Source organism: Salvelinus alpinus, chromosome 8 (assembly GCF_045679555.1).
Source record: "Salvelinus alpinus chromosome 8, SLU_Salpinus.1, whole genome shotgun sequence".
NCBI lineage: Eukaryota > Metazoa > Chordata > Actinopteri > Salmoniformes > Salmonidae > Salvelinus > Salvelinus alpinus.
This window is the reverse complement of record NC_092093.1, coordinates 57,946,774-57,961,127: the sequence shown is the minus strand read 5'-3', so window position 1 is coordinate 57,961,127 and position 14,354 is coordinate 57,946,774. Positions and strand designations below refer to the sequence as shown.

Genomic DNA, 14,354 nt, shown 5'->3' with positions numbered 1-14,354 from the left:
TACATGTATATGACAAATGCTCTGTTCTGTGTGTCTAGTCTGTGTGGTGCCGTCCCCTCCACTTTCCTAAGACGGCTACAACACACACACACACACACACACACACACACACACACACACACACACACACACACACACACACACACACACGAGTGATAGAGGAGGGGGTGGAAGGCACTGGGGGCTTCACACAAGGATGAGCTGTCTGCAAGCACACACGCATTCCTCTAGGGGCCACCTATCCCTATCCAGTAGCACCACAAACGTGTGTGTGTGGTGTGTGTGTGTGTTTTGCTATAATCAGAGCTGGTGTCACAATGATATCCTCTCCTAAGGCCTTCAGCCCGTGTGAATTGGTTGAGTGGAATGTTTGGCAGGACTGTGTGAGTGCACAAGCAAAGCAATCTATATGTGCACTGTCTCACCTTCTGAGTAAGGGTGTGTGTGTGTGTGTGTGTGTTTATGCTAGCGTGTGCATTGAAGACCAGAGAATATTTTATATGTGTATGTAAGTAGTACAGTCTATGAGTGTGTGTGACAGTATGCATGTATGTGCACATGTACGTATGTATATATATATATATGTGTGTATGCTCAAAGACCCATGTACTACTACAGTACCTAGTATGTGTGTTCTGTGTGTGTGTGTGCTAAATGTGTGTGTGTGTGCAGACCACCTCTCTCTGTGTGTGTGTGCCTGACCTTCCTTTGTCTACAGCCTATTGGTGGGTTCCTCCCTTTGATTTGGCCACACGACCCTGCAGCCAGCCTGTGCTCTGCAACTCGGCACTGCTAAAAATAGCTCCAGCTCGCCCCAGCTCGTTTACATAAGCTCTGAGGAGCTGGGGGGGGGGGGAGAGACCCCGAGGAGAGGAGGGGGGATGAGAAAGAGGAGGAGTAGTGGACTGAAGTCCACAGGCGCTGGCCTAAAATTCTCTCTCTCTCTCTCTCTCTCTCTCTCTCTCTCTCTCTCTCTCTCTCTCTCTCTCTCTCTCTCTCTCTCTCTCTCTCTCTCTCTCTCTCTCTCTCTCTCTCTCTCTCTCTCTCTCTCTCTCTCTCTCTCTCTCTCTCTCTCTCTCTCTCTCTCTCTCTCTCTCTCTCTCTCTCTCTCTCTCTCTCTCTCTCTCTCTCTCTCTCTCTCTCTCTCTCTCTCTCTCTCTCTCTCTCTCTCTCTCTCTCTCTCTCTCTCTCTCTCTCTCTCTCTCTCTCTCTCATGCAGACAGACACAGAAACACACTCAGAGAAGCAGACAGGCACAGATACGCATGTACACACATAGCTACTTTGAAACAGCCCTCATACTGAATGAGTCACAGAGTAGTCATCTCCAAGTCTGTCTTTATGGTGTTATGTTATGGTCCTAATCTGTCCTATGCTACGGTCCTAATCTGTCCTATGCTATGGTCCTAATGTGTCTTTATAGTGCTATGCTATGCTCCTAATCTGTCTTTATGGTGCTATGCTATGGTCCTAATTTGTCTTTATGGTCATATGCTATGGTCCTAATTTGTCTTTATGGTGCTATGCTCCTAATTTGTCTTTATGGTGCTATGCTCCTAATTTGTCTTTATGGTGCTATGCTCCTAATCTGTCTTTATGGTCATATGCTCCTAATCTGTCTTTATGGTCATATGCTATGCTCCTAATCTGTCTTTATGGTCATATGCTATGCTCCTAATCTGTCTTTATGGTGCTATGCTCCTAATCTGTCTTTATGGTCATATGCTATGCTCCTAATCTGTCTTTATGGTGCTATGCTATGCTCCTAATCTGTCTTTATGGTCATATGCTATGCTCTTAATCTGTCTTTATGGTGCTATGCTCCTAATCTGTCTTTATGGTTCTAATCTGTCTTTATGGTGATATGCTATGGTCCTCTGCCTCCAAACAACACACCACTAATGTACCAAAACTGTCAGTCACTACCAATCAACCAACTAGCTTGTATCGTGCCCGGAGTAAAGTATGTTGTCATACACTGTACAAAACGGTCAGAAACTGACACAGTAAGCATTGTTGTGTGGTTGGCCGAAGTGTTAAACTGTGATTAGCTAGACTAGTCATTGAATCACTCCTTAGAGATAGCATTGACTTTACCAGAGACTGCTACCAGAGACACGGTTGTTGACTAACTTTACATGAATGAGAATTAGTGTGTCAAATTAGTGGTAACATAGTGTATGAAGTAGAGAGGGCCATATCATGTATATCATTTAAACAGAGGATAATTTGTGTATACCTGTATAGCAGGGGTAGAAACTAGACTCAGCCGCGGGACAAATCTTTTTTGTTATAATTTGTATACTGCAAATTGACCACAACTAAACCCCAAAATAGATTGTATTTCAAAATAACAATAATTTCATATCTTGACTATATTGAGACACGATCATGTCTCTTGTTTTATTCGTGGGAATACTTGTGAACAGATTTTCTAAATTAAACACACTTTTAGCTGAATTTCTTGTGATTTTATTCTCCTTTTTTTTTACCCAATGGTGAAATGATTTGGTTCTATGCTATGGTTCTAATCTCTTCTTTTTTTCCTCTCAAATTTTGTGCACAAATTTGTTTACATCTTTGAAAGTGAGAATTTCTCCTTTGTCAAGATAATCCATCCACATGACAGGTGTGGCATATCAAGAAGCTGATTAAACACCATGATCATTACACAGGTGCACCTTGTGCTGGGGACAGTAAAAGGCCACTCTAAAATGTGCAGTTTGTCACAACACAACGCCACAGATGTCTCAAGTTTTTAGGGAGCGTGCAATTGGCATGCCGACTGCAGGAATGTCCACCAGAGCGGTTGCCAGAGAATTGAATGTTAATTTCTCTACCATAAGCCACCTCCAACGTCGTTTTGGAGAATTTGGCAGTAAGTCCAACCCGCCACACAAACGCAGACCACGTGTAACCACACCACACCAGCCTAGGACATCCACTTCCGGCTTATTCACCTGTGAGATCGTCTGTGACCAACCACCTGGACAGCTGATGAAATAGAGGAGCATTTCTGTCTGTATTAAAGCCCTTTTGTGGGGAAAAACATATTCTGATTGGCTGGGCCTGGCTCCCCAGTGGGTGGGCCTATGACCTCCCGGGCCCACCCATGGCTGCGCCCCTTCCCAGTCGTGATATCCATAGGGTACAACACATTTATTTCAATTGACTGATTTCCTTATATGAACTGTAACTCAGTAAAATCATTGAAATTGTTCCATGTTGCGTTTATATTTTTGTTCAGATAATTTTGTATATAATGTATGTAAACTTCTCTGTGTGAATATTCTGTCTCTAAATGTTGTCTATCACTAGCAGCACCATGTCACCAAGTAAAATTCTGAGTACAGTATGTGTAAATGTACTTGTTGATTCCAGGCCATATTGTAGGGTGTGCACCTCACTCTGCCCAAAGAAGTGGAATAAAAAAAAAACGATAAAGTTACAAATCGGGATATTATTTTGGATAATATAGCATATCGTATCGTTATTTTTGCACTAGTTGGCTGTAACTGCACAAAAACTCCAGTATTTTTCCTTCATAGTCTGTTCTCCATCTTCTTTTTAAAGCGAGACAATTATTTTATTTATTTAACTTTTATTTCCATGACTGATAAAAACAAAACGTGTTTTCTCATGGCTGTCTCTTGCAGACATATGGTGAGCAATATGTTTGGAACATCGAATCGCAATAAAATCACAGTATCGAATCTCAATACATATTGTATCGGCACGAAAGTATTGTAATGATATTGTATCATGTGGTCCCTGGCAATTCCCCGTCCAGAGTGGGTGAAAATGCACTTTGGTGATGACATTTCCCTTCCTTATGTTATAAAATACATTTCACCATTGGCTCGTTCATCCCCCCTCCTCTCCCCTGTAACTATTCCCAGGTCGTTGCTGTAAATGAGAATGCATTCAGTCAACTTACCTGGTAAAATAAGGATAAAATAAAAAATAAAAATGTTAGAAAATAAATGTGACCAAGACAAATATGATTCTTCATGTTCTGAACAGTTCAGTGGGGTCTTTCTCTAACATATCATTCAGTAATAAGGCCCGGGGTTGGGTTTACCCTAAGCTAACATATCATTTAGCAATAAGGTCCGGGGTTGGGTTTACCCTAACATATAATTTAGCAATAAGGCCAGAGGTTGGGTTTATCCTAAGCTAACATATCATTCAGCAATAAAGCCCAGGGTTGGGTTTATACTAAGCTAATTTATATAATTCGTTAATAAGGCCCGGGGTTGGGTTTACCCTAACCTAACATATCATTCAGTAATAAGGCCAGAGGTTGGGTTTATCCTAAGCTAACATATCATTCTGTAATAAGGTTGGGTTTATACTAAGCTAACATATCATTCAGTAATAAGGCCAGAGGTTGGGTTTATCCTAAGCTAATATATAATTCAGTAATAAGGTTGGGTTTATACTAAGCTAACATATCATTCAGTAATAAGGCCCGGGGTTGGGTTTACCCTAACCTAACATATCATTCATTAATAAGGCCCGGGGTTGGGTTTATACTAAGCTAACATATCATTCAGTAATAAAGCCCAGGGTTGGGTTTATACTAAGCTAACATATCACTCAGTAATAAAGCCCGGGGTTGGGTTTATACTAAGCTAACATATAATTCAGTAATAAGGTTGGGTTTATACTAAGCTAACATATCATTCAGTAATAAGGCCCGGGGTTGGGTTTATACTAAGCTAACATATAATTCAGTAATAAGGCCCGGGGTTGGGTTTATCCTAAGCTAACATATCATTCAGTAATAAATCATTCACTAAATCTAAAATCTACTGTATATGTATCTTACCTCTATATTGTTTTATGTCCTCTGGATTCGAGAAGAAAGATGAGTTCAAAGGTGAGCCTGTCAGTTAGCATCAACTCTCGCATAGCATCCAGTCTAGCTGACATATCATCTATTTTCCAGATTTCTTACCACTTTTTTTCCTCTGGCCTCCATTGATTTAGTCACCCTAATTCTAGCCATCCTACAAGGGAAAAACTCCAATAACTTTTGAACGGATTATGATAGAGATATGAGGTTTAGAACATTCATTTTTCATAGAGGAGCATCTACATAATTAACAGAATTTTACCCATTAGTCAAAATATGTGTTTTGATTGTACCATTTATTACTGGGTCATAGAATACTTCATTATCATGATATTGTCATTTTTACATATTTAACTGTACGTCCAGTATATGTGGCTCGTGCAGGAGTCAGAAGCACCCTAATGTTGCAAGCACCAGGGTCCAACCACAGAATTAAATAGAACAACTGCAAGTGTCATCAAAACAGGCCGTATAAGGGCAATAAGACATTATGCAGTATATGCCGTTTAGCAAGATGCTTTTATCCAAAGCTATTTACAGTCACGCGTGCACACAGTTTCTATGTATGGGTGGTCCTGGGAAACGACCCAACTATCCTGGCATTGGAAGCGTCACGCTCTACAAACTGATCTACAGAGGACCTCCGGTGGCCAGGCTACACACTTGACCCTGGGTGCTCCTCGTTGTATAATCTGGAAGAAATCCAGCACAACGGCAGAACCATATGTAAGATCTTCATTTGAGCGAGCTTTCTGCAACAACAGGATGATCAAATTAAGATAAGGCATCTGTATCATAGAACAATGACACAGTGTGTGGTTGAATTCAACTGTACTGAGTTATTTGGCTGCATTGCACAATCTTCTAGGAAGCCCTTGTATGGCAAATAGGAAGTCTGATATTCCTGCATTCATTGACATAATTGGTAAACACCACACCTCAATTAGAACAATAATTGATCTCAAATTGAAATCTCAATACTAGTTTTTTAGGGTATACGTGTTCAGCCAAAGCTAATTCCAAAAGCACGAGATCACCAGAGTTGGCGACATGCTCCGGTACTTTGGCGACTAGTAAGTTTTATTTAAACCTCCCGTTTTGGGCTGGATGTCTAAATGTGTAGTTCATACAGGCATAATCTATAAGCAGAATAACGTTTTTACAGATCTAAGATCTTCATTTAAGCCTGTTTAATACAGCAGGAAAATATTCCTGCAGCAACAGGAATTATTATGTGGATTATAATAATGGACATTTTTGTAGGGTTGATACATTTTTCAAGTCTGAAATGCCAAAGTGGAAATGATAAAGTTCTCCTGCAACAGGGTGATCAAATTAAGATCCTACATCTGTGCCTCGATTAGCCAAGAAATTCCTAGTTTGAAAGCATCTGTTTTCTGGAAGGTGTGCGGCGCCATTTTCCCTTACATTTCCCCCATGTTGACCAGCCCTCTAGCAATTCGAGTTTCAGCCAATGGGCTTCAGTCCCTCGCCATTTGAGTCACAGCTAGCAAGACCCACACAGCAGAGCAATGACGTGGTGCACATATGTAATGTAGTACACAATTTTCGGGGACCACTTTTGGCTCGTGGGCACTACTTTCAGAACTACTGGCTAAAAGGTATACAAAAGTACCGGAGAATATCTTTAAAGCTGGAACCCGTAATGGTCAAACTGCTACGTCCGTTTGCAATATTACAACAAAGAAGTTACTGCAAACAACAGTGTTTTTCGCCCATGACATCACTGATAGAACAACAGAATATGTACTTGTCAACAAAACAAAAACAATAACGTTCATTGGGCGGACAGTGGCGCAGTTTGAAATATGGCTGAGACAGAAACAAACTCAACTAAAGGCTGCTTACAATCTGGTTTGGGCAGGGGGGAAAAAAACTGTGCACTTGGGAGTCTCCACATAGGACCATCTAGATTAACTAGGGCTGGCCTGGAGAGGGAGTGCAGGGTTTGTGTACGCACAATGCTCTCGCCGAGCTAGAAACAGAACAGGCCAGTCAGAACAGGGCACCTATTGTGCTCCCACAGGACTATATTAAGGCCTTATCAGCCTGCAACATCAACAGTGTCCTCTGCTTCCTACTGAGCACACAAACCAGGATCTGCAGCTAGCGCACACAGCTTTAGCATGCTAATGAGCACAAACACCAGGATCTATAGCTTTAGCATGCTAATGCTAATGCTAATGAGCACACACACACACCACTGTGCTAAGCTAATAATGACATCTAACGTGCTAACACTTACCATGCTAGCGCTAATGTTTTGGAGGTGGTAGCTATCAAATACATGACCACATGAGTAGGGAAAGGGGGACACCTAGTCAGTTGTACAACTGAATGCCTTCAACTGAAATGTGTCTTCCGCATTTAACCCAACCCCTCTGAATCAGAGAGGTTCGGGGGCTGCCTTAATCGACATCCACGTCTTCGGGGCACGGGGAACAGTGGGTTAACTGCCTTGCTCAGGAGCAGAAAGACAGATTTTTACCTTGTCAGTTCGGGGATTCGATCCAGCAACCTTTCGGTTACTGGCCCGAAGCTTTAACCACTAAGCTACCAGTATCAGTGACACAGCCGACAGGAGTTACCGTGTAGCTTTGAGAGTACAACATACGGTTGTTATGTGTATACAGGGGCGCAACTTTGGTTTTAGAAGTGGTGGGGGGGGGGTCGGCATTATTCTTTAAAAAAAAACACCCAAACAGCCTACCCGACTGCTCAGAGGCGTCAGCAAGTTCCTAAAGCACATCGTTGCCTTGTTTTTTTTAATCACATTCCAATGATAAAACTGGGGGGACAAAAATGCAATTTCAGAATGTGGGGGGACATGCCCCCCCCCCATCCCCTGTGAAAGTTGCACCCCTGTGTGTATATGTTTGCATGACCATGCGTGCGATGTTGTTTTTAAGCAAAATTCAAACGTTAAGTCATAGGTTGAAGGCATCCATTTTGACGGGCTTAAATCTTTGGAGTTTTGTATATCAGGATGAATGAAGTAGCCTGAAGCCGAGATTACCTGTCGAGGGAGGAATTCTTGAGTACTGGTATGATATCAGTTACTGAAACGTACAGCAAGCTAGAGGGTAAACTCCATGGTACACAAAGGGAAGAGCCTCTAGATGCTAGCTCTCAAGCTACGGCACAGTATTGTATAGAAAACTAGATGGTATGGTTGTCGTTGGCAAGTTAAAATGTCGGACTGCATCCCTATATCAGGTTGTTATCCATATATATATATATATATATATATATTTAGTTGTTTTGTAAATAGCAATTTGTTCACTGCTGTTTTAATACAGTGTAATATACCCACAACTGACAGTGTTTTGTATTGATACAGGGTGCTACAAGTACAAAGTAAAGTTAAAACGTCAAGACACTTTACTTTAGAACAAGTTGAGTCACAACTCTGGACAAAACACTAATCAGTAAAACAAAGTGGAATGAAACAAACGAGCCATTCCATGACCTTTATGGGCTTTTCCAAACAACGATGCTTCATTGCATGGCCCAAAGGCTCCAACGGACTGGGCAATGGAACAGAACATTGAAATCAATTCAAATGCTGAAAATTGATCTACCCCTCCTCCCAAAACAGGCCTACATGTACAATATACAGTCGGTATTGACTGGCTTATAGGATTGTGGAACGTCAATATGGGCCTCCTCTTTGACACAAGCACTTGGATCGGCCCATAATCATTTTGCGTTTCAATTGGGGCTGGAGAGATGGCAGCAGCTAGCTGAACAAGGGGGTGCTAGTGAGCACTGATTGCTCAGCAGTTTCCATTGCTTTACACGTTCATTGGAGGACCTAAGAATAGCACCACGTAGACTATGCTGGTTCTGATGGTGGCTCTGAACCAGCCACCAATGGAAAATCACGACTTAAAAGGAAGACACAGCAATATGACATCATCAAAACAGAGAGGCGACTTCCTGCTTACCGACATCAACAACAGATTATAAACAGCCAATAGTGGCAGCCTTGGCAGAGTTGACATTTGTCTACCAGCTGTGTACAATGACATCATATCGCTGAATCTACCTTTAAGGCGAAACAAAGTGAGCAGACTAGAAACAACACGTTATCATGCTAGCTACGGCTAAATGAACAGGAACAGAGGTTGAAATGCGCTGTCATGCTAACTTAGAGCTAAGCGTCAGTTATGGACCCTGACAGATAACAGTTTCCTCCTCCTAGCCCCAACGGGTGTCACTTTGTTTCAGTATACAGAAGGCAGAGATATTGTCAATGGAAACGAGATAGAGCTGTTAAACATGGATACAGTGGAGCTACTGTGCGTCATGGCATTGAGCGATATGTGCATGCGCGCACGCACACACACACACACACACACAGTTAGCCAGAACAAGCACTAGACGGGTGTGTGTCTGCCTTCTGTAAGCCTCAGCATAACGTGTGTCTTCCTGGGAGAGGAACAACAAGGGGGTCTGACGTCACATATTTCATGCCACTCCAATCCAAACACCTCACAGCCACGTTCTGACTGACTGGAGATTAGAAAAGGGACAACTTGTGTGTATTTCATGGTCACAGAACTTGCCGGTGGTATAAAACACTGCTTCACACCGAAGAGGGGAGCACAATCAGAGACTAGAACTCGGCCAGCAAGCCAAGTGGTGTCTGGAGTGCTCCTCTTAAACAAAAGCTATGGAAATCATAACCTTGAGTCACATATTGTCTACTCTCATTCAAGCACATCATCGACAACAACAACATGTTGCACTGTATGTTACATAATACGCGTTACCGTCGCCTATGGAAATGGCATGGTTATTAATGAGGGTCAAATAATGATCTAATAAGGGGTTGGGTTCTGCAGACCACCATAAAAATAAAGAAATACTACAGTACTTACTATAGAATACTACAGTACTTACTATAGAATTCTGTAGTATTTCATTTGCATATACAAATCAAATCAAGTTTATTTTATATAGCCCTTCGTACATCAGCTAATATCTCGAAGTGCTGTACAGAAACCCAGCCTAAAACCTCAAACAGCAAGCAATGCAGGTGTAGAAGCACGGCCCATTCCCCTCCCCATATCCCAATATGTTCCACACATAGAAACCTACATGCCAAGTATAGACCATATATTGTATACTATAGTCCACAACAACACTAGAGTAAATACTACAGTATACTACAGTCCATTAGAAACACTACAGTATACTAGAGTAAATCCTACAGTATACTACATTCCGCAAAGACACTACAGTAAATACTACAGTCCACAGAAACACTACAGTAAATACTACAGTATACTACAGTCCACAGAAACACTACAATATACTACATTCTGCAGACACTACAGTAAATACTACAGTATACAAGAGGAATGGCCGATTAATTAGGGCCGATTTCAAGTTTTCATAACAATCGGAAATCTGTATTATTTTTTTTCATTTTTTTTACACCTTTACACCTAACCATAAACATCAATGCCTTTCAATACACAATCAATACACAGAAGTATATATTTTTTTATTTTAAAAATGTTTATATTTTTAGCTAAAAGAAATCCAGGTTAGCAGGCAATATTAACCAGGTGAAATTGTGTCACTTCTCTTGCGTTCATTGCACGCAGAGTCAGGGTATATGCAATAATAATAAACGTTTTGTTTTCGAAATGATAGTTTCCGGATTCGACCATATTAATGACCAAATGCTCGTATTTCTATGTGTTAAAAAAATGGCTGATTAATCGGTATCGGCTTTTTTTGGTCCTCCAATAATCAGTATTGGCTTTTTTTGGTCCTCCAATAAATCGGTATTGGCGTTGAAAAATCATAATCGGTCGACCTCTACAGTATACTACAGTCCACAAAGACACTACAGTAAATACTACAGTATACAGGTACAAAATGATCTATATCCACAGTAAAACGAATCCTATAGACATAACTTGAAAGGCCGCTCGGCAAGGAAGAAGCCACTGCTCCAAAACCGCCATAAAAAAGCCAGACTACGGTTTGCAACTGCACATTGGGACAAAGATCGTACTTTTTGGAGAAATGTCCTCTGGTCTTATGAAACAAAAATTGAACTGTTTGGCCATAATGACCATCGTTATGTTTGGAGGAAAAAGGGGGAGGCTTGCAAGCCGAAGAACACCATCCCAACCGTGAAGCACGGGGGTGGCAGCATCATGTTGTGGGGTGCTTTGCTGTAGGAAGGACTGGTGCACTTCACAAAATAGATGGCATCATGAGGCAGGAAAATTCTGTGGATATATTGAAGCAACATCTCAAGACATCAGTCAGGAAGTTAAGGCTTGGTCGCAAATGGGTCTTCCAAAATGACAATGACTCCAAGCATACTTGCAGAGTTGTGTCAAAATGGCATAAGGACAACAAAGTCAAGGTATTGGAGTGGCCATCACAAAGCCCTGACCTCAATCCTATAGAAAATTTGAGGGCAGAACTGAAAAAGTGTGTGCGAGCAAGGAGGCCAACAAACCTGACTCAGTTACACCAGCTCTGTCAGGAGGAATGGGCCAAAATTCACCCAACGTATTGTGGGAAGCTTGTGGAAGGCTACCTGAAACATTTGACCCAAGTTAACAATTTAAAGGCAATGCTACCAAATACTAATTGAGTGTATGTAAACTTCTGACCCACTGGGAATGTGTTGAAAAAATAAAAGCTTAAATAAATCATTCTCTTTATTATTATTCTGACATTTCACATTCTTAAAATAAAGTGGTGATCCTAAGACAGGGAATGTTTACTAGGATTAAATGTCAGGAATTGTGAAAAACAGAGTTTAAATGTATTTGGCTAAGGTGTATGTAAACTTCCGACTTCAACTGTATGTGTTATTTCATAGTTTTGATGTCTTCACTATTATTCTACAACATAGAAAATCGTAAAAATAAATCAAAACCCTTAAATGAGTAGGTGTGTCAAAACTTTTGACTGCTACTGTGTACATTCACACACACACACACACAAACAGTCAAAACATTATGTGCCATTAAACTCCCTGAAGAGCACCTCTGAGGACTTGGAAGACTTTGTCAGAGCTCCATGGGTGATTATATGAGGTCTAAAAGGCCAATCAGAATGCCCAGGACACATGAGGAGAGTCAACGGAGACACACCATTGGCTGAGAGAGCAACCAGGGCTGTGATGGGATGGAAATTGCCTCTCAAAGGGATCTACCTTTCATTAACGAGGAAGCTTGAGTAACACACAATGAATATCCTTACACGTAAAATAACCGGACTGGCTTAATTAAGGTACTTTCAACAACCTCTCCACTGGATTCTTCCAACAGGGGTTGTCACCTGTTACTTGGGGATGAGTAGTTATGCATAACAATACATGTGTGCCTGCGTGTGTTTTCTTCACGCACCGCTAACCAGAAAAATTATATTGGGGTGGTATGAATTTCAGTCGGTAATTGCCAGCAACCTGAGATGGAACACAAACATTGTTATATGGACCAAGCCTCCAAGAGATCCACATGGTAAACCCCAGGTAGCGCTACCTTACTGGGGACATCAATGTGACTGGGTGAAATGGCCTGAAAGCACGGTTACCTCAGTGCAAGGTAAAAGACACGTGTTGTGAACAACGCTAAAAGCCCCCTCTTCTCTTCACCAGGAGCGTGCGTCTCAACATACGGTCTTAAGGGTACTATCTGAACACAACTGTGCGTGTCTTTTTGTCGTCACAACAGGGCACCTGGCACATGTGGGCTTCTGGGGGTTCGGGTTAGCAGACTGCGGGACACGCAACGTCAGTGGAGAGATGGAGAGTCCACAGGGATGGGAGAGTGGGATATAGGAGGAGAGGGAAGGAGGGATGGAGAAGAATGGAAGGAGGAAGGATGAGTTGAGAGAGGAATGGAAAGAGAAAGAGGGATGGGGAGGGAGAGATAGGAATGGAAAGAGAAAGGGGGATGGGGAGGGAGAGAGAGGAATGGAAAGAGAAAGAGGGATGGGATGGGATGGAGAGATAGGAATGGAAAGAGAAAGGGGGATGGGGAGGGAGATAGAGATAAAGGGATAGGATAGAGGGAGAAAATGGACAGGGAGAAAGAGAGAAGGGAAGAGAGGAGAAAGGGGAATGGGAAAAGAATGGTGAGAGTGGCAGAGAGAGATGGGGAGGAAGGGAGGGTACGAGGGTTGGGGCCCAGGGGGTACTCACTACTGTGCGCAGTCGATGAGCTGGTACTCATTGGAGCGCTCAAAGCAAGCCTTCACGCCTTCATCGTCCCACAGCTGCTTGGCATGCTCGAAGAACTCCTGTTGTTCATGAAAGAGAATAAAAGAGAGAGACGGGGTTAGGAGGAGAGACACGTGACAGCTCAGGGAGCACGGCGTCTTGAACAGGAGCTTTGGTTTCAGACAAGAGAGACAACTTGTCATCACGTTGGCTTTGCTGTACATTTGCATGATAGATGAAAGTACATTTGATGTGATTGTCCTCTGTAGCAGCATGTTAGATAATCATTGTACATTACTCAGGTGTTGCAGCGGGTGAACTGACTGGTCCTATAGGATGAGAAATACAACTACGGCGGAAAACGTCTGATCCATTCACAACGTCAAACACAAAAAAAACAAGAATAAGGAGGAGGGAAATTATACCCTTCCCTGAGAAAGAACATCCCCATAAATACCTATTCAATGATAGACTGCTCTTCCACTCACTTGCCTATGGACAGAAGGTGTGTAGTGGAGGAGGGTGGGAACTTGTTTCATATGAGGACCGGGTTAATCTAACATGGCACTGGTGCCTTCTAGACAGCCACAGACACGCCAATATAAAGATTAACTTTAAAAATCCAAACTGAGAAAGACACGCCAATATAAAGATTAACTTTAAAAATCCAAACTGAGAAAGACATGACAATATAAAGCTGAACGTTTAGGGACCAACCAGCACTAAAATCCAAAATGCTTTTTTTGATGCAACACAAACACACTGTTTGCCATCTTCTGCCTCAGAAGTATACCAATGGGAAAGAGAGCGGGAGGGAGGGACGAGTGGAGGCAGGAAGGCGAAGAGAGGAGAGAGGGAGGGAGGTTCTGAGAAAGAGAAGACTTGTTTTCCCACCCGCTTGTTCCTTAGAGAGAGCCGAGAGCTGGGTTTACAATAATTAGTCCCCCGGTGGGGTCATCGCATAATAACCACAATACAGGCAAACAAATGGCAACAGAGATGCAAAACAAACTCAGATGCTAATGTCGCTAACGCCGATGCAACAAGGCCTTGCGTGAAGTTTGAACAAGCCTGTAAATGGCAGATTGTTCACGATTCAGCTAAACAGTCTGAGCTGAACTATTGTGCAGTATCGACCGTGTATCTATTGTCAAAAATGTGTCAACCATTTTCTAGAAACAAAACACAGTAGGAGGCCATTTACTCATTTTGACAGTTAACTTTTTTTTACTTTCACACCTCAATACTACCATAGGAAAAACAATTCCTCCACAC

General features: G+C 42.1%; 1 protein-coding gene across 3 annotated transcripts in view; it reads right to left on the bottom strand.

The window, feature by feature from the left end:
* The window catches only part of LOC139583349 (guanine nucleotide-binding protein G(olf) subunit alpha-like), a 67,501-nt gene that overhangs the window by 31,848 nt on the left and 21,299 nt on the right, over window positions 1-14,354 (bottom strand). For all 3 annotated transcript variants that reach the window (XM_071414318.1, XM_071414317.1, XM_071414320.1), the window contains exon 5: window positions 13,062-13,159. In XM_071414318.1, the coding sequence (XP_071270419.1) occupies window positions 13,062-13,159 (98 nt within the window). The remainder of the gene's footprint in view (window positions 1-13,061; window positions 13,160-14,354) is intronic.